The sequence below is a fragment of the Martes martes genome, assembly GCF_963455335.1.
Source record: "Martes martes genome assembly, chromosome: 13".
Lineage (NCBI taxonomy): Eukaryota > Metazoa > Chordata > Mammalia > Carnivora > Mustelidae > Martes > Martes martes.
Window position 1 is genome coordinate 91,078,657 of NC_137901.1, and position 20,515 is coordinate 91,099,171.

The window sequence follows — 20,515 nt, forward strand, 5'->3', positions numbered from 1 at the left end:
CAAAGCTCCCTCGTAAAACAACGGCGCACGTTCTCCTCAAGCCCCTCACTTGGACGGGCACCGACGCCCACACAGGAGGACTCACCTTCAAGCAGGGGGGCTCAGACCCCATGATTCTGAACATCCCTTCCTGACCTCCCTTTTCTGGGAGACAACTGAGATTCTCCGTAGGTGTCTTCCTTACTGAGGTGGTTAATCTAATTAGCTTTGCTTAATGAGGCAGTTACATCAGAGACCTCTGGGAGATGGATGGCCGCCACCTCCAAGCCCTTCCTGACAGTCCCTGTTGTCTTCTGCACCGCAGGGGGACTGACCCCCACAGGCTGCATGCCAGGCTCCCAGGTCAGCTGGAAAGCCCCCTGCAGAAGGTCGAGGGGGGAAGGGAGGAGGGCCACAGCTTCTACCCCCATATGCTACATCTGGGGGCGCTTCTTAGAAGTCAGCTCTATCTTTGTTCTTGGCAGCCCCGGCTGCAAACACTCATCCAGGAAACCAGACTGTGGGAGCATCATTTCCTCCCCTCGTCCCTTCACCTGGAGATGACAGGGCGCCGGCTGCAGGGAATCTCTGCCCCCGTCCCGTGTCGACTGTCAGCCTCTCCTCACGTCTTGTACTGAAGCCCCCTCGAGGAAAGTATTTGACATGGTTTCTGCCTTCCAGGTTAGACCCTAGGGGATACATCAAATAGTCTGCTAGAGACATAAATGTCATGAAGTCAATGTCCTTCAAGAAGACAAGACCGGAACACTGGCTCGCCTGGCCCAGAGCTCGAGGAAGAGACTCCAGATGTCCCGCAAGTTGATGCTGGTGGAAAAGGTGACCGCCTCGTGGCCAGACGGGGGATTCTGATAGGGATACAGAACTAAGAAAATGTCATGGAAACAGGAGCAGTAAGAAAATGAAAACGTCACACAGATGCAGAAATCTTCAGTGGACTAAATCTTCATGGACTAAAAAGGGCCAAAGGAGGAACTGGTGTTAGGAGAACGGGCCAACAGAAATTACTGGAACCGACATGCAGAGCACCCAGACTGCAGAATGGTACAGAGGAGTTTTGACTAGGATCCAAGAGGAAGAGAGGGTGAAAAATAGGGAGAGGAATATCTGGAAAGAGATGCGATCATCAATTTTCTAAAAATAATGAAAGACATCAAACCACAGACCAAGAAACTCTGAGAATCCCAAATGGGATTAATAAATGAGAGAAAGCACGTATTGACATTGTCACCTCTGAATAGTGGAAAAAGAAAAATAAAGAGAAAATAAAAATAAAGAGAAAATGTTCAGTGTATCTAAAGAATAAGACACATGACACACAGAAAAACAAAGATGAAGATTTCGGTGGACTTTCTGTCAGAAGCCAGGAGACAATAAGCAACATCTCTAAATAGATAAAAAATATTTTCAGAAATAAAAATAAAACTATCCCCAGAAAAGTAAACACTAGGAGGGATGCATTTCCACGAGACCTCTGAGACAAGAGAGGGCAAAGGCAGATCTTAAACAGAAAGAACATATCGGGCAGGGACAGGGATCTACACAAAGAAATGAAGACTCCTGGAAATGGTTAAAATAAAAGTAGATATAGAATCCAATTTTTTCTTATGTTCAATTGCTCTAAAAGAGAGTTGACTGTATAAAGCAAAAATAATAACAATATAGTGTGGGTTTCTCCCATGTCTAAAAATAAAAACAAATGACACTAATAAAAGTAACAGTAAGAGAGAGAAATTGGAAATTTACTGTTGGGAGGTTTTCACGCTGCATGTTAAGTGGTATAATGCTGCTTGGATATTAGATCGTGATAAAGTAGAGGTCTGTATTGAAAACCTTAGGACAGCTACTCCCATGACTTCTTAAAAGTATAAATAATAACCCAACAGTTGAGATAAAATAAAATTGTAAACAATATTCCATTGACTAAAAATTAGGCAAAGGGGGGGGCACAGAAAAAAAAACCAGAATAACACATAACTAGAAAAATGGCAGATTTTAATCCAAATATATGTATAATTACATAATTTTATGACACATAAACTGTCTAAACACACCAATTAAAAAACATAGATTGTTGTGATGGATGTAAAAGCAACACTCAGTTACATGGGGAAAATATACTATGCAAAGAGTAACAAAAGAACTGAACTATTTATGTTAAGATGAGAAAGAAAAGACAAGACTTCCAAATAAGCCATAATATGAGGGGAAAAAAGAAGTAGTATATGTTTGTAAAAGGGCCAATTCACCTACAATATATATCAATCCTAAGTGTATGCACTTAACAAAAGAACTTCAAAAATACATAAAGCAAAAGCTCACAGAACTAAAAGGAGAAACAGAAAAAACCCATGATTATTTGGAAAGGTCAACACTCCTCTCTTAATTATGGAAGGAACAGAAAATCAGTAAGAATATAGATTATTTGGGGGCGCCTGGGTGGCTCAGTGGGTTAAGGCCTCTGCCTTCAGCTCAGGTCATGATCCCAGCGTCCTGGGATCGAGCCCCGCATCGGGCTCTCTGCTCAGCAGGGAACCTGTTTCCTCCTCTCTCTCTCTGCCTGCCTCTCTGCCTATTTGTGGTCTCTGTCAAATAAATGAATAAAATCTTAAAAAAAAAAAAAAAAAGAATATAGATTATTTGGACAACACTATCAACCAAGTAACCTAACTGATAGCTACACGGCACTCCACCCAACAAAAGTAATGTAATATTCCTTTCAAGAACTTAAGGGGCATTTAGCAAGACACACCTTACTCTGGAACATAAAAAATACTCAAACATATGAATGACTGACATGTATGTTCTCTGACCAAATTGGGATTAAACTACAAACAAGTATCAAAAAGGTATCTGGAAAATCCTCAAATATTTCAGAAGTAAACAACAAATATCTAAATAACACGTGGGTCAAAAAGGAAGTCACAAGAGAAATTAAGAGAAATAGTTGTAAATTACATGAAAATAAACACATACCATGAAAGTTTGAGGGATGCAGCTAAAACAGTGCCCAGAGAAAAATTTATAGCATTAGGTGCTTTTATCAGAAAAAGAAGAAATGTCTCAAAAAATAATTTAAGCTTCCATGGGAAGAAACTAGATTTTTAGAAAAGGAAAAGATTAAAACCAAAGCTACAGAACAAAATCATAAAAATTAACATAGAAATTAAAATGAAAAAAGAGAGAGAAAAATAAATGAAAAGTGAAAGCTGGTTCTTTGAAAAGACATATTCATGAAACTTTACCAAAACTGACCAAGAACAAAGAGAAAAAAGAAACATACCACTATCACAACAATGAAATATGGGGACATCACTACAGACCTCACAGTCATGATAAAGTGGATAAAGCAATACAACGAACATTATTTCCATAAATCTGACAATTTAGATACAATGGACCAACACATCAAAAAAAAATAAATAAACTAAAAATACTCCATTTAAAATAATGTGAATAGTTCTAAACCCACTAAATGAAATTTGCAATTTAAAAGCTTCTTTAAAAAACCCTCCAGACCCAGATGGTTTCACCAGATTATTTAAACTGAGTATGTAAAGAAGTGCTGACATTGAATTTATACAGTCTCTCCCAAAAAACAGAGCAGGAGGGAACACTCCACACCTCATTCTGTGACACCAGCATGACTCGGACACCAAAACTAGTCAAAAGCAATATGTAAAAAAATAATAATAAAAAATATATATAAAATATATGTACATAAATAAAATATATATATTTATTTATTGTTGTTATTTATTATTATTTATTATTTATATTTATATATATTATATTATTATATATATATATAGTAATGTAATGTAATATACCTTAGACACAAGCCCTCAACAAAATATTAGAAAACCCAATACAGCAATAAAAAAAAAATTATACTGCAACTAAGTTGGGCTAGTGCAAGGAATACAGGTGATTCAGTATCTGAAAATCAACATCCTCTATGATATCAACAGGCTAATTAAGAAAAATCATGCAATCATGGCAGTAATAAAAGGACTGGACAAAGTTCAATATCCATTTATGATAAGTCCTCAACACATGAGGAATAGAGCAGAACTTCATCTTCATAAAAAGCACCTACAAGAAACCCACAATGTCATAGTTAATGATGTAAAACTGGAAACCAGGCAAGGATGGGAGCTATCCCCACACTTACTCAGCATCATCCTAGGGCTTCTGGCCAGTGCAAAGGGAACAGGGAGAAAGGCCTAGAGATCAAAAAGGCGGCCCTAAAACTGTATTTGCAAATGGCATGACTGTGTGAAATATCCCCCAAGAGTCTACGAAAAAAAAAAAAAAAAACAGCTACTGAAATAAATTAGTTTAGGATACAAGGTCTGTAACAAAATCAATTGTGTTCCTATATAATTGCAATAAAAACTGTACATTCAAGTCTTTTTTTTTTTAAAGATTTTATTCATTTATTTGACAGACAGAGATCACAAGTAGGCAGAGAGGCAGGCAGAGAGAGAGGAAGGGAAGCAGGCTCCCCGCTGAGCAGAGAGCCCGATGCGGGGCTTGATCCCAGGACCCCGGGATCACGACCTGAGCCAAAGGCAGAGGCTTTAACCCACTGAGCTACCCAGGCGCCCCTGTACATTCAAGTCTTTAAAAAAATATTCACAATAACACCCCAAAACATGGAACACTTTGGTGCAAATCTAAGTTATGTGCAGCCCCTGTATTCTAAAAATAACACAGTGATGATACACATCAAAGAAAACCTAAAGAAACAGATGTACCATGTTCATGGATCAGAGGTCTCAGTTCTCATTATTACAAAGGTATATTATCTGCTGATACAATGCAAGCCCAACCAAAATCCCAACAGGAAATTTTGTTTTGTTGTTGTTTAAGAAACGGACAAGTTATTTCCAAAATATATATTGCAAGTCAAAGAAATTAGAACAGCCAAAACATATGGAGGATTCACGTGACCTGATTTCATGAATCATTATAAAGAACAGTCATCAAGACAGGGCGGTATTGGTGAAGAAATACACACACACATCAGGGGAACAAAACTGAGAGCCCAGAATGTGCCTTCCACTTACGGTCCAATGGTCCTCACAAAAACAGAAAACACGAAGTTAACAGTCTTCACAACACACCGTCCCGGAACAACAGGACATTTATATGCAAATAAACTGAAACTGTTGTGGTGTATCATCCCAACACCAAAACTGACCCCAAAACAGACCTCAGTGGAAAGCCCAAACCTATTAGATTTCTAGAGGAACATGTTTTGTGACTCCTTATTTGGCAAATGTTTCTAAGATATAAGAACAAAAGCAATTCCATAAAAGACAAAGAGAAATCAGACTTCAAAATATTTTTTCTTTGCTCTGCCAAAGACCTGTTAAAAGGAAGAAATGACATACTAGAGACCAAAAAAAAAAAAAAAAACAACCCCACAACTATTTTCGAATCACACACATGATAAGAGATGTGTACCCAAGCCATATAAAATAATCTTCAAAACGGAATAAGACAGCCCACATTAGTTACCCGTTTTAAAACAGCAAAGGATTTGAAAAGATACTTTACCAAAGAAGACACACAGATGGCAAATAAGCCACTAAAAACTGTTCAACATCATTAGTAATTAGGGAAATGCAAATGAAAACCACCATGAAATACCATTACACGCGTATTAGAATAGCTAAAATAACATTACAGCGTGAAAATACCAAGTGTTGGCAAGGGTGTGGAACCGTTGGAAATTTATACATCACCAGTATAAATGCCAAACGGTTCAGCCATTTTTGCAAAACAGACTGACAGTTTATCATGTTAAACATGCACTCAGCACGTGACCCAGCCGTCTTATCCCCAGTTGTTTGTCTGCAAAGAAATGGAAGCATACATTCACACCAAAACCTGTGCACAAACACTTAGAGTGGATTTACACGTAACAGCCAAAACTATTAGCAAATCTGGTGTCTTTCACCTGGCAAAGGGAAAAACACACTCTGGTTCATCATACTCTAATACCCGCCTCGGTAACAGAAAGAAGTGAGCTCCTGATATAGCCCACGTTCTGGGAGAATATCGCGGGCATAATGTTAAGTGAAGGAAGCCTGATCTAAAAGGCTACGTGGTGTATGATACCATTTATAGAACATTATGGAAAAAGCACAACTATAAATCCGTGGCTGCCGGGGGATGAGGGCAGAAAGAAGGGCCAGCTATGAAGGGTAAAGGAAAATTTGGGGGGATGATGGAAATGTTCTACATCTTGATTTTTTACAACATTGTATGGTAAAAAGGTGAATCGTACTCTATGCAAATTTACCTCAATTAACCTGACATTCACAACTTCCCAAAAATACCTTCTTGTGAGATTCTGATGGGCATGCAGTCTGGATTCAGAATCACTGGTTTACCTCCACGCAGACAGATACCCTCCTTTGATGGCTTTGCTTCATGGTGCTCAGCCTTAACGTCACATCAGAGTCCCTGGGCGGGGGGGGAGCTTCAAAACTGCCAGTGCCCAGTCTGATCCCAGTCTGATCCCAGACTACCCTGGCACCCCTGGTCCAAGGTGTGACTTGGGCAGCAGGATGTGGACAGCTGACTCGCACATGGAGCCTGGCCTGAGAGCTCTTGTTCTAAACACAAGGGTCTTCCAAGAGCATTTCTCCTGAAATTCCTAAGAGAAACCTTCTAAAACGATATACCCACTCGCACATTTAAAAACTGATATCTATTGTTTCCTGTCAGAGTTTCAACAGTTGCTAAGGACAAAGTTTCTAGTGTATTGTAAATCTTGACATTTAAAATGAAACTGTTACATCACTCTCTTAAATATATCCATTGAAATATAAATAACAGAATGACTTGACACCCACCACCATCCATTTATAAAATCCAGAAACAGGTCCCATTAACCATCAGAAATGTGCCCTTGTTCCTCTTTCTCCTGAACTCCCTATTTCCATTCCGGTTCTCTCCGAGAACTGTATCCTAAGGTAATAGGGCATCGTCTTGAAAATAAAGTATCTATTCTCCCACTAAACCTTACGACAAAAATATTTGTGGGTACGCAAGGAACATAAACTCTTTTGCTTCTTCCTGTAAGATTCGCAGAACTCAGAAATGTCTTCAAGTTGGCATTATTACAATTATGACTGTCGCATAAGCAAAACAACATAAATGCCTCCTATTTTCATAAATAATATTTTTAACAAAAAGCAATTTTTGTCTTGTAAATGCACTTCTCTTAATGAGCTATGGGGTGAGGGTGGGGGTTCCCGCTATCTTTTTTTTTTTCCCCCAAGATTTTATTTGACGGAGAGAGACAGTGAGAAGCATGGGGAGTGGGAGAGGGGGAAGCAGGCTTCCCGCAGAGCAGGGAGACCAACATGGGGCTCGAACCCAGGACCCTGGGATCATGACCTGAGCTGAAGGCAGACGCTTAAGGACTGAGCCACCAGGCGCCCCTGTTCCACTGTCTTGATCAAAGGACCTGTCTGACTGCCCCTGTGCGACAGTGAGGTTTGAACGCCTACGGGAAGCGAGTCACAGGAGGACAGCAGATGGAGGGGTACCTCCCCACCGTGAAGTCAAAGATGAGAGAGAGAAAGATGCAGCCGGACGGACGAGATGAGCGGCCTAACTGTGTATGTAGAGAGACCAAGTCAAGGAGTGAATGGTACACTTTAACAGAACGTTCCGTGTCAGCTATACTTAAAAAACGTTTTCGTTGAAGAGCGACTGTATGAGAGGTGAAGGATCGGCACACTCCTAAGCTCTCAAACACCCCCAGTAAATGTGTCTCTGAAGGTCTCTGCCTCACACTCCTCCACACACACCTCCTGCTTCCAGGATGCGGCTCCCAACAAACAAGGTCAAAACAACGCCTTACATAAAACCACTCGGTTCCCTGAGATTCAAGGCAATGGTCACACGGCAGGACACTCTCCGCCGGCTGCCAGGGCACGGGGCACCTAAATGAGGGAATGTCTTCACACTTCAAGGAACGTGGGCACTGCTGTCCACAATTCCCCACCTCCGATGGCCACAGAGCTCAGCCCCACGACACACGTTCCAGCCCACGACCGTGGTTTCAGGACCCCTGCCCACCCGTCACCTCGCAGAAGTATCAGTGTTGTTCATCCATCAACAGGAGCAGGAAAATCCACATCTTGATGACAGTCTCCCAGTTTCAAAATACTGATATCGTGACAGCAGCCACAGTCCACCACCGGACACCTGTCCACCGGAAGCCACACCCCTGACATAATGAAGTACGTAAGGAAAGGGACAGCCAGCCTCGGGCTTCTCTATCTGTTGAAGACGTAATGCACCCTCTTTCTTTGTTTTATACCCTCTAGTTTCACGAGGCCTGCTTTTCAATTTAACTTGTAAAGGAATAGTAACCCTGTCCTCTCCCTATCAAAAATCTCTTTACTGCATCCAAAACAATTCCAGGAAAATTACTGTAGAAGAGGAAAAGGAGATATCTGACCCAAATATACCCTACAACCTTTTTTTCCCCCAAAAACGTAAACACTGGGATATCTATAATTCAAGACACCTCGGAAATCGTTGTTTGCAAGTTACACTTCTTTGAATGACCTGATTCCCTAAGGTGAAGCCGGAAGCCCAGAAATCAAGCAGAAGGCTCACCTGGTGGGGACGGGCGGGATGGGGGACAGGCTGAGCTGCGCATCACCTGGGTCCTGGTCAAAGCCCCGTTCCCCTCCTCGTGCTGACACTGCTCCCCTGAAAATGTAACTGATGTGATCCGAGTAGCTCTCTCCCTTCCAACAGAATTCCCAGGGTTTTCAGGGACCTCACATTTCAAAATATTGAATGCTTGTAAAACAAGCAATTGCGTGTTTTGATGCTTGCTTTTAACAGCACATAATGCAAATATTTAACCACAGCAGTAATTTCCATTGTGCATAGTTTTTACATCTAATTAGGGACTCTGAAAAATTACAACCATTGGAAACAAAAGCTTACATTACATTGAAACACTGGAAGGATAGAGTAACTTCTCTGAGAAGTAACTTCTACACTGAGAGCTGTCACCTGAGCAGGAATACAAAACACCCTTCAAGGTTAAATATGAGAGAACTTGGGAATATTTTCATAGCAGGTTTAGAATTACAACAACTCGGAGAATGGAATATTGTTCTTATGGTGAACGTCCAGCATCCATGACCCCTTTTGGGTAACAGTATTTAAAATGGTACGGGGCGCCTGGGTGGCTCAGCTGGTTAAGCGACTGCCTTTGGCTCAGGTCATGATCCTGGAGTCCTGGGATCGAGTCCCGCATCGGGCTCCCTGCTCGGCAGGGAGTCTGCTTCTCCCTTGGACCCTCTCCCTTCTTATGCTCTCTTTCTCTCATTCTCTCTCTCTCTCTACCAAATAAATAAATAAATAAAAATCTTTAAAATGGTACCAGGTGATCTGGGTGGATTCCCACTCGAGGCTCCAAAGGGGGAGCTCACTGCCGCAGCCTGAGCCCATCAGCCTGCACCTATCCCATCCTCCAGGGCACAGCCCATGATCCAGGGAGACTCATGGAGCAAGGTGGCCTACCCAGAGCAAGTCCAGAACTTTGATGGAACTGTTAACAGAAATGCTTTCTTTTCAGTGGATTTCGAGTAAGGAGATGTAATCCTGAGCTGGGAAGCATCTTGCCTATGTAAGAAGCACTGTCTCTAAGAATACAAGCAATAGCAGAGAGACTCTAGCTCCTTCTGACATCCCCTAAGCACCTGGATCAAGCCTTACCTGATGCCAGCATGACTGTAGAAATTCAGTTACATAAGCCAGTATGTTTCCTTCTCCCTTCTGGCAGAGACAGTGAGTGTTTACCAAACACATATGTGCTGCTCTGCACTTTTGTGTTTGTAAGGGCTGGTCAATGGGACATGGGCATAAGCCGTGAAGCCAGTTTCAAATCTGGACTTTAAATGCATCCCAGGGACGCCGGGGTTGCTCAGTCAGTTAAGCGTCTGCCTTCAGCTTGAGTCCCGATCCCAGAGTCCTGGAATCGAATCCCTCATCGGGCTCCCTGCTCAGCAGGGAGTCTGCTTCTCCCTCTGCCTGCCGCCCCCCCGCTTGTGCTCTCTCTCCTTTCTCTGACAAAGAAATCAATAAAATCTTCAAAAAATTAATTAATCAAGTAAATAAATAAATGTGTCCCACGTGATACCCTGGCCCTCTCTCCCCCTTCCTGCAATGACCCTGGGGGCCGTGTGCTCCCAACGGCACAGCAAGGTGGACGTGGGTCAGCTAGGTCTCAGTGGATGAGAAACAAACCTTTCTCACAAGAAGCTCCCGAGAGATAGCCCCTTGCTTATGCCTGCACCGGAGCTGTTCTAGACTCACTAAGGTACCCCGTGGGCCACCTCTGATTTTCTTTTTTGAGTCTGCAACCAAAGCATGCCTTATTATTTATTGCTACAAAGTGTTTCTTTAAATAAACAGAACTTGGGTGGAATGTGCCCAGTCAATGCATAGCTTCCTGGAGACGGTCTTACCCTGTGCTTTACATCTAGGGGTGGGGAGGGGGGGGCAGGGGGGTCTCCCAGCCGAAGACCTGCTTTGATTTCGTTCTTTACAGCATCTGTTACGTGCTGCCCAAGCACAGCGATCTAGAGGCGTTCCAGAGAGATCTAGAGTGATCTAGAGGTGTTTGCGGCGATAAAATGGAAATGTTCCTCTTTTCGAGGCCTCCTGCTCCGAGAAACCCCAGTAATACTTTCAAAACCATAGAAGGCAGAGGGATTGCCCAGAAAAAACAGAAGCAAATCAGCCATTCATGAGCACTTTACCAACACCGTGGCCGGGAATGCCCAAGACGCCTGGGAAGGGTCCTTCTGGAAAGAGACAAAGAACAAAGGTGAGACGCTCCGACTGGACTCCTTCAAGGTCCACAATGTCATGCCCTGATTCTAACAAGATGAGAATCTGTCTGGATACCAAAGACAGGAACATGTATCACCGATTCCAGACCCCGTCGGAGGTGCCTTCCTGAACTGAAGAGGCTAGAGTCCTCGTAAGCAGACGGGCAGGCATCTCTCGGTGCCGGGTTCCAGGGCTGGCTCAGGTGCAGGCGTTCGCTTCTCGGGGTAGCCCTGGGGTGCGGCAGCACACAGCCCCTGGGACCCTGGGGCCCCGAAGGTGGGCGCCAGACCAGAACAGGATTAGGACCGTTTCCCACACTGAACTGCAACCCCATGAGGGCAGAGTCGATCTCGTGCTTGTTTCTGTGCCTTTGGAATCTATCTCGCCGTTAGATAAACAATGGCCCTCCATGCCCAGGGCCGGTGACGCAGCTTGCTGGTTATAAATCAGAACTAGGCAGATCGAAGGCTGAACTGGAACATTTAATGCCGTGTACAGGCAGCAAGGGTCTCCCTGAGCCCATCAGTCACAGAACCACGAGTTCCAAACTAGAACAGCCAGCTGTGCTCTGATTCCCCTCTGTGGTGGTGATTCCAGAACAGTGCGTCCCAGAGGGGACCTCCTCTTCCCCACCAACTAAACAGCCCCCTCCCCACCCCGTTCTCAGACACGTCGTCTTTGTCCCTCCTGGCCCGATGCTCCAGTGTCTCCATGTCCACGTCACCTGCCGACTGAGGTCCTCCCTTGCCTCCCGGGACCAATTCCAGATCTTCTCCTCTGGCCACAGACTTCGTCACCTCACCCACCCCAAACCCTCAGCCTCCAAGAGGCAAAGCCGCTCACGGCGCTGGATCACACCTTGGGGAAGAACAGACCGAGCTTCAGGACATTCATCAGGAGTGACTTTCTCGTGATGCACTGAGAACAGTATCCAGGGACACGGAGACACTCAGCAAAGGTCGTGAGGTACCACGGATGCTGACACCTGCTGTCACCAAGGGCATCAGCGTTCCAGGGAACCAGTGCTCCCACACGTTGCTTGGACGTGTGCAAAAAGGTACAGCCCTTCCGGGAAAGAGTGTGGCAGCAAAACGTCTACCCTACTCTTTGGCCTGGTGATTAAATAACCATGAGTCTGTCTAAGAACGTAACTCAAAGCAAACATTACGCACAGAGGTAATTACTTCCTTATAATAGCGGAAAACTATTAACTACAGAATGCTCCACAAGAGCTAAAACCTTTAAGCTATGACGCCAACATTAAAAATACATTCGTAGTAGGTTTTTAAAACATGAGGAAATATTTGGATAAACATATAAGCTCAGAAAGTCCGGAACCCAAATCACGTGGACCATCTACAGTATGAACGCCACGATTTAAACAATCCACAGGAAACAAGAAGAATGAGACACAGCAAAATGGGAGACCCTCGTCCTTGGGTAGAGAGATTGTTTATTTTTACCTCTTCTTCCCTGCAAAATTAATCTGAAGTAGGTTACAAAACAGCCGTGCTGCGGGACAGAGGAAGCAGGCACGGAGGCAGACGGGAAGAAAAGACCACGGCGGGCAAAGAAGGTGAGGCCAAGGATACGGCTGATGAGTAAGAGGCATCTCTTAAGTTCCTACACTTATGAGAGCAAATCTGGCTCAGAGAGTCCTAGGCGTTAAAGCAGAGAGAGACACTTAGAAACTCACTTACAACATTCACCGTGTTCACAAGATAAAGTCCAAACCACTTCTCAGGATAAACACTGCTCCCACCCCACCCCCCCACCCCCCGCAACGGGTACCGAGACTTAAGAAGCAGCTCTTAGAAAAGGCAGTTAGGAAAAGGATGGACAAAAATCCTTAAAACCCCTCTTCATTCTGCCACCCCACATTAAGCTGGTCGTCCCAGGAACCCCGAGCCTTCTCCCACAAGCTGTGCATCTCCCCGGCCGGTGTCTGTGGGGGGCCCTGGGGTCAGTGTGCAGCAGGCATCCCACTTTCCCCGTATGTTAGATGGCTCCCACCTCGGGACACGTTCGGACGGCAGTGCTGGGCACCTGCCCCTCTCCGGCAAGAACGAGCATCGCGCCCGCTTTCCCAGCCAGCCTGGGATACAAATGCTCACCTGGGAAGGACTGGCTTGGAGTCCTGGGGCCAGACCCCGCAGACTATGCTCCAGGCTGACCACCCCCCACCCCCACCAATCTGCCACCATCGAGCAGCAGATCCACCAAACCCAGGTGGTCCACACATGTTCCTCATCGTGTTCATGGTCGGGCGGGTGGCGGTTGCTGAGAGTGTGCCAACCGCAGTCCCCAGGTTCGGGGAGCCAGAACGCACATTTCTGCGTCTCTGCTTCATGGGACTTCACTCCTCTCTGGAGCCCTCATTTCCACCAGCAGCCGGACAGAGGCTCTGTCAACACCCCTCCCCGTGATTCCAGGACCATGTCTAAGTTCTGGAAGGGTTCATTTCCCCTAGAGACTCTGTCATGTGTCTACATGGCATCTGGCCTCCTGCGGTCTGTCCATGAGGACCACGGCTACACCTCCGCGGTCTTGACCTCAGGGCCCCCTGGGGTCACCCGTGCCACTGCCCCCCACCCCTCACCAGCCATGTCCGCACCACACTCGGCCGATCACAGAAACATTCTGTGGCTCCCAGCAGCTCTCGGGAGCGCCTTTCCTGTTTCCCATGTCCAGACGTTTCCATCTGCCTCTCCCCCGGAGATTCAGGGCAGGTGGCCCCCCTGGGGGACCCTCCAGTCCATCTGGGAAAATCTCTCATTGTCTCCTTTGCCCTCGAGCAAAGTGACTCAGAGCATCTCGCTAGCACAGCAGCGCCTAAGCTCACTCTACACTCTCCTCCCCTCGCCCCCCATGAAAAATACTGTCTAGGTTGAGGAAGGACCTGGGAACGGGGCAGGTGGGATAATCCATGAGATCGAATCAACATCTCTCGCTGCCGCTGCGTCCTAGGAGAGTGTACCCAAGCGTCGTCCACCTGCCAGGATGGCTCTCCCCACGAGGAACATCTACAAACACAAGGACGCCAAGGAAAGCTGACTGTCACCTTCTTCACTTGGTGGCCAGCGCAGCCATGCTCCATCAACCTCAAAACTTACTGTTTCTCCCATGCATAAAAGACCGTGATGTCACTAAAAGCTAAAAACTCTGTGACTGCCTGTTTCTGCAAATGCATATCCCCTTTTAGGGACTGTTCCCAATCGCAGCTGGAAAAATTAAGGCGGAAGAAATTAAAGAACGGGATGTTCCTCTACCCGTTTGCCCAACACGGGTTTGAATTTATAGGCACATTTTTTTCAATAAATACAGTCTTGTACTGAAAATGTATTTTCTCATGGTTTCGTCAATACTATTTTCCATTCTCCAGCTGCCTGTCGTGAGAACACGGCAAGTAATACATACGACACTGGTGATATGTGCTAATTGACCGTGTACGTGATGGGTCCACGTTGGGCTATCAGCAGTGACGTTTGGGGGAGTCGAAGTTACAAGTGGACTTTTTACTGTGCAGGGTGGGGGGTTGGTAACCCAACCCTTGTGTTACATGGAGTGCCAACCATACATGAAGCTCTGAGCCAAAACCCAGATGGAAGGCTCTCCGCCTTCACCGGTCAGGAAGCGTGGCCCCACGCAGGAACGGATTCGTTTTGAGCGATGACACAGAACGACAGGCAGAACGGGGATGGGCTAACGGCGAGCGCTCATCAGAACTCAGATGCTGCCACTTTCTGGGTAGGAGATCTCAGACAAGTTACATACTCTCTGAGCCTCACTTTCTGCATCTGTAAGATGGGCTTTTTTTTTTTTTAAAGATTTTATTTAGTTATTTGACACAGAGAGAGAGATCACAAGCAGGCAGAGAGACAGGCAGAGAAAGAGGGGAAGCAGGCTCCCTGCTGAGCAGAGAGAGCCCGATGCAGGTCTCGATCCCAGGACCCTGAGATCATAACCTGAGCCGAAGGCAGAGGCTTAACCCACTGAGCCACCCAGGCGCCCCAGATGGGCTTTTTAACAAACTCTACCCAGTTAGGTTCATCTGAAAATTCCCCCCAAAAATCATCTTCATAAATCAGTCAGCACAGTGTCTGAATAATCCAATAATTACTCAAGAGATTAGCTGTTGTGACTGACCGAGGTATATCCTAGAGCACATTGAACCACCAGGAGGAAAACAGCATCAAATCATTTTACCACTGGGCCAAGGTTCTCTTAGTGGTATTCCATGGTCTTAAGCATGGTTGAAAATTGACTGAGCCCTTGCTATGTCCAAAGGAGCATACTACGTGCTGGAGAGAAACGGAAGCCCAATAGAAAAATACAGTGTGGCCCCTAGAGGAACTCAGAACAGGAGACGTATAGTTTAAATATCATTTTAGGATGTCACCCCCGTAACAGGTTGGAAAATGGACACACAAAAGATAACCATGTCTAAATCCCTTGAACCTCCAAACGTCACCTTATTTGGGGGGAAAAAAAGAAAAGGGATCTTTGCAGATGTGATTAAGTAAGAAGGAAGATGGTGTGGTCCCTCAGTGTGAGAGGGTCCTTCTAAAGGGAGGTGGTGAGGGCACCTGGGTGGCTGTCATTAAGCGTCTGCCTTCAGCTCAGGTCAAGATCCCATTGTCATGGGATCAAGCCTTGCATCGGGCTCCCTGCTCAGCGAGAAGCCTGCTTCTCCTTCTCCCACTCCCCCTGCTTGAGTTCCCTCTCTTGCTGTGTCTCTGCCAAATAAATAAATAAAATCTTTTTTAAAAATTTTTTAAAAAATAAAGGGAGCTGGTGGGGGAGCAGGTAATGATGTGAGGACAGAGCAGAGAGACCAGAAGCCACCAGCCTGCACGATGGTAGGGATGCCTCCAGGATGCGAGGTCTGCGGGCAGCCAGCCACCAGCAGCTGGAAGAGGTGAAACGTGATTCTCCCCGGATCCTTTTGCTGACACCTTGATTTCAGCCCAGGGAGACTGATTTTGGACTTCTGGCCTCCAGAACCATGAGAGAATAAATTTCTGTTGTTTTAAGCCACCATGTATATGGTAATTTGTGGATGGATGGATGGATGGACGGACGGACAGACGGATGGACAGAAGGATGGATGGAAGGATGGATGGATGGATGGATGGGCAGATGGGGCGGTGGATGGATGGATGGATGACTGGCTGAATAAGTGAATGAGTAGCTAAATGGATAGATGAGACAGAAATAAAGGTAGTATAAGCTTCTGCAACCGGGTATTTTTGGAGTTTTTTCATTTTTTCTCAGTTTTCAGAATGGAACTAAATTAAACAGATCCTCATCCTTGGAATTTTATCTTTCAATGCATAGAAGAATCTTTTATGAAATTGTATGTGTTATTTAGCTTTATTCAGAGAAAATGAAAGTTAATGACACCCTTGTTCCCTAGCCCTTTCATGGTGACACTGTTGAAATGTAAGCAATAAAGTCTCCTCATCTCTCTCTGTCTCTCTGTCTCTCTCTGTCTCTCACACACACCAACGAGCTCCCATCTAGATACCCCCCCTCCCGGAAAGCCTGACAAGGTACCACCGAAAACCCAAGCTCCTTCTAGTCCAGAGCTGTACCAGACTTTCCCCGGACATATACCCTCCAGAGAGCTGGAGCCTTGCCACCTTCTCTTCTGACCTCAGATGGAAGCTAGACACACAGAAACACACTCGACAGGAAGATAAGCTAAAAAAGCCACAGCTCAGAACCTCGCCATCCTTGGCCGAGGGCAGGCAGAGCACTTTCCAGCACAGCCCTGAGACAGGGTCATCCTCGGTGCAACAGCTCCTCTCCCGGGACCCCCGGGGCTCTGCGGACCCACTCCTCACTGGCATTTGCAGAGCTAACTATGCAGGATACAGGCAAAGGTCATGACAAGCAGCCTCAGGGTGGCGACCTTCTTGACCTTGTGCATGAAGACTGCCTGCTCTCTGCCCACGTCCAGCGTTCTTATCCATCTGTCCCGCCAGCGCCCGCTTCCCAGCCTCCTGCCCTTCCCTCCAAATGAACATCGATGCCTAACAACCCATCTGCAAGCCGGCCCAGTTCTGCTCGACACCAAGTTCCCAACAAGAGGGGTGCCCAGGGGGCTCAGTCGGTGAAGCGTCTGCCTTCAGCTCAGGTCAATCTTGGGGTCCTGGGATGGAGCCCCCGTGTCGGGCTCCCCACTGGGTGGGGGGAGTATGCTTCTCCCTCTGCCCCTCCCCCTTAGCCTTATGCTTTCACTCTCTCTCCCTCAATAAAATCTTAAAAAAAAATTTTTTTTACATCAAAAAAAAATTAAAGTTCCCAACAAGACTAGACCCTACACAGAAGACACAAGCTCTCTGGCAATTCGACGTTAAGGCCATTCTCCAGAAAAGGCTGGGACCGTAGGACTGTGTTGCTAGGAACTTTCTGATTTCATAATACCATCTCTAGGTCCCTGTGGATAGAAGTACAAGCAATGAAGATTTCTTTTTATTTGTTTTTCAAAAGATCTATATAAGAGTGGGTTTGCTCTGTGACCCATCACTTCCTGCTCATAAAATGTAAACATATGTGAGGTTCAAGGAAATCAGCCTGGAATTAAAATGTGCATTTCTGTTCATTCAGGGTTTCCTATTTGGAAGGAACAAAAGCAACACAGTAAAAACAGTAAGATGCTGAAGCAGACATTTAATATTTGGAAATCATCTCGATTTTTCCATCAGCCCCAGACCAACTGGGCACTTTGGATTACCGTTGCATGCATGTGTGCGTGTGCGTGCGCGTGTGTGTATTTGGCTTCCAATGAAAATCCTTTTAAATATAGTCTGTACGTGATGTCAAGCCGGTGTAAAACTTTCCAGGGGGGGTGTCAGAGAATTTTAGAGGGAAAAAGGATGCGAACGCGGAGGAAACAGAAGGAACCATCCCTGCATGTAGAAATCACGGCACCGCGGCATTAGAAGGGTCAAACTTTTTCCAGCTCTTGGGTGCAGCGAGAAGGATCCCGGGACAGACCCCAGCTCGGCCCTGGGCTCGCTCTGTCCGAAAATCCACACACAACGGATTCACTTCCCAACAATGGGGCTGAGTTAAGGTCTCTCCACGTTCAACAAGCACAATCTATCACATGCCGGGCTGGGAGCATCACGTATGAGCTGGGACCTCCCCATCACAGAGGCCCCTGTTTTAAGGACGTTTTCAGGGTTTCCACTCGAAAAAGTTCAAGCATCACGAGTAATAACAGTTTTCTTCCACGCTGCTCAGCCTAATAAAGAAATCAGTAACACAACTATGTGCCCACCCGAGGAGACACGACAGTGAGGTCACAGTTACCAAGCTATTCTGTGGCTTTCCTAACAAAACCCTGTTACTGCAGCACGAAAACAGAGAAGCCTGTTCCTATTAGAAAACCAAGTGACAACCCATAAAAAGCATGCTTTCCAGCCAGTCTGCAAGTGTGCTGGGCTGCTGTGCGAGGATGAGGGGTTTTTTAAACCTCATGTCTGCCTGGGTTGGGTCCGCTGAATCCATCACCCTTCTCTCTGGTTCCTTGTGCACACCATAAATCCCAGAGGCTCTGGTCCTCGGCACTGCTCCTGCTCATTAGGAGCCGGGAACCCACTAGCACAGGCAGAAGACTCCAGAAGCGAGCTCCCTCTCCCTCAACCCACAGCGACCCCGACCCCGACCTCCCCCCCCCCCCCCCCCCCCGCCGGGGAAAGGTCTTCGTCAGCATCGGATCCCAGCACCGTAACCTCCGGGATTCCGGACGAGCTCACAGAAGAACATTCCTGTGATTAAAAGACCCTGTGCAGCATCAGTGGCTTTGAAGTTTCTGAGAGAGAGCCCAGCTCCAAAATGTCATCAGAGAAGTCTGTTCCCCGGGATTCGGGGGCACACACTGGAGGCTGGTAAGAACCCCCACTTTCCGCCTCACAGATCTCCCCGTAGGAAGGAGGAGCTGGCAGGGAACTGCGCACAGAGTCCCGATCAATAAGGAGAAAGAATTGCTGGTACTTTCTACCACCTCCTGCATGAATCCCATAATTTCTCTTCAAGGAATTAGCGTCCTGAGCTTCCAGCCGGGCTGTGCCAGGGACAGGCTGGGGTGCCGGCGGCGGAGGGGGAGGGGGAGGGACATGGGGAATGCCTCTGCTCGCTGTTCCCGGTCAGGGCCCTGCCGGTATAACTCAGGGGACAAGTTCGGGTTTGAGGTCCGCGTGGAACCTATGCGGGAGCAAGAGCGAGCCGCAGCCAGGGGACGGCGGCAGGGGAGAGGCTGCGCTGTCTCAGGGGAACTCGGGTCACTCTCCGAGCCAGGCGTCGGGCCCTGTGGGCAGCAGCCTCCCCGGCACTAAACATTCCCATACACGGGAGGGCTCTGCAATTATCTCCTCCCAGGTTGGCGCCGGCCCGGAAAGCCAAGAACACATTCCAGGGCCCTTCCAGGGTTTCCAAGCCCCCTCCCCCGACCTGTAGCCCAGCCCTCCCAGAGCCCACCGCTCCTTCCCGGGTTCTCCACGGCCCCCTCCCCTGATCCAGGGCTATTTTTGCTCTCGTCCCTTGGCAGTCTCTTCCAGGGCCTCCCCGCCAAGTCCTCCGGGGAGGCACCTGCTGCAAAGGGGCCGCCCGCGCGCGTGCACACGCGCGCACAGCACCCACGCCCTCCGTCCCAGCCACCCCAGCCACGCACACTCCCACACCCACACTCCCGGCAAAGTTAGTCCCGGGCCAGAGGCGGCGGCGGCGTCCCTCACCTTTGGAGAACAGGGCGGCCAGGCTGATGAGCACGGGGGACCAGTGATGCCACGGCGTCCCCATCTCAGACGGGCACATCCCGGAGACCCGAGCGCGGCTCCTCTGCTCCCGGCGCCGTCGGGGCGCAGACCAGCGGGTCGCCAGGCCGGGGCCGAGCGGGCTGCACGAGGCGAGCGCGCCTAGGGGCGCGAGCAGCCGCGGGGCCCTGAGCCCTCCGCCCGCCAGCCCATGGCCGGCCGGGCGACGACCGCGCGCGGCTCCGGACTCGCTCCCCCGAGGCCGGCGCGCGCCGCAAACCCCACCCCTCGCCCCCGCCGGGCGCCTTGCTCGAGTCCGCGCGGGGTCGGGCCTCCTGCTTGGCGGGCGAGGGGCGCCTCGGGAGCGCGAGAGCCGGCTAGCGCGCGCGGGCGGCGGGGCGGCGGGGCTGCGGCGTCCCGGGCGCGGGCGGCGGCGGCGGCGGCGGCGGCGCGGGGGCCCCCGGCGGGCAGGCCGGGCGCGCGGGGCGGCGGGGGGCGCGCGGGCGCACGGTCCCCATGCCGCCCGCGCCCGAAGTTTGGCGGTGCCGCCCCCGCGCGCCCGGCTCCGGCCCCCGCCCGCGGCCCCGGCGCGCAGAGCGCACGGCCGGCTGGGGAGACGCGGCCCCGGCGCGCGGAGGAGCGCCCGCCGGCTCGGGGACCCGCGCGGTGGCCCCGCTCGGCCGAGACCGAGCGCCGCTGTGCCCTGCGCGGCTGGGGGGCTTTGCCTTCCGAATTTGTCTTTTTTTGAAAAGCCCCACCCTTTCGGAGTGACAGCCGTGAGCCCCAATCGGCGAAGTAAAGCCCACCTCCCCAGCCCGCCCGCCCCGCCCTCGCCGTCCCTCCCCCCCCTGCCGTCCCTCCCCCCCCTGCCG

General features: G+C 48.3%; 1 protein-coding gene across 1 annotated transcript in view; it reads right to left on the minus strand.

Moving 5' to 3' along the window:
- TMEM132D (transmembrane protein 132D) overlaps nt 1–19,704 on the minus strand; it is a gene marked incomplete at both ends in the record, with an annotated part of 576,289 nt that extends 556,585 nt beyond the window's left edge. The window contains one exon of the mRNA XM_080821223.1: nt 19,626–19,704. Coding sequence (XP_080677349.1) covers nt 19,626–19,704 — 79 coding nt within the window. The remainder of the gene's footprint in view (nt 1–19,625) is intronic.
- Nucleotides 19,705–20,515: the final 811 nt, after the last annotated feature.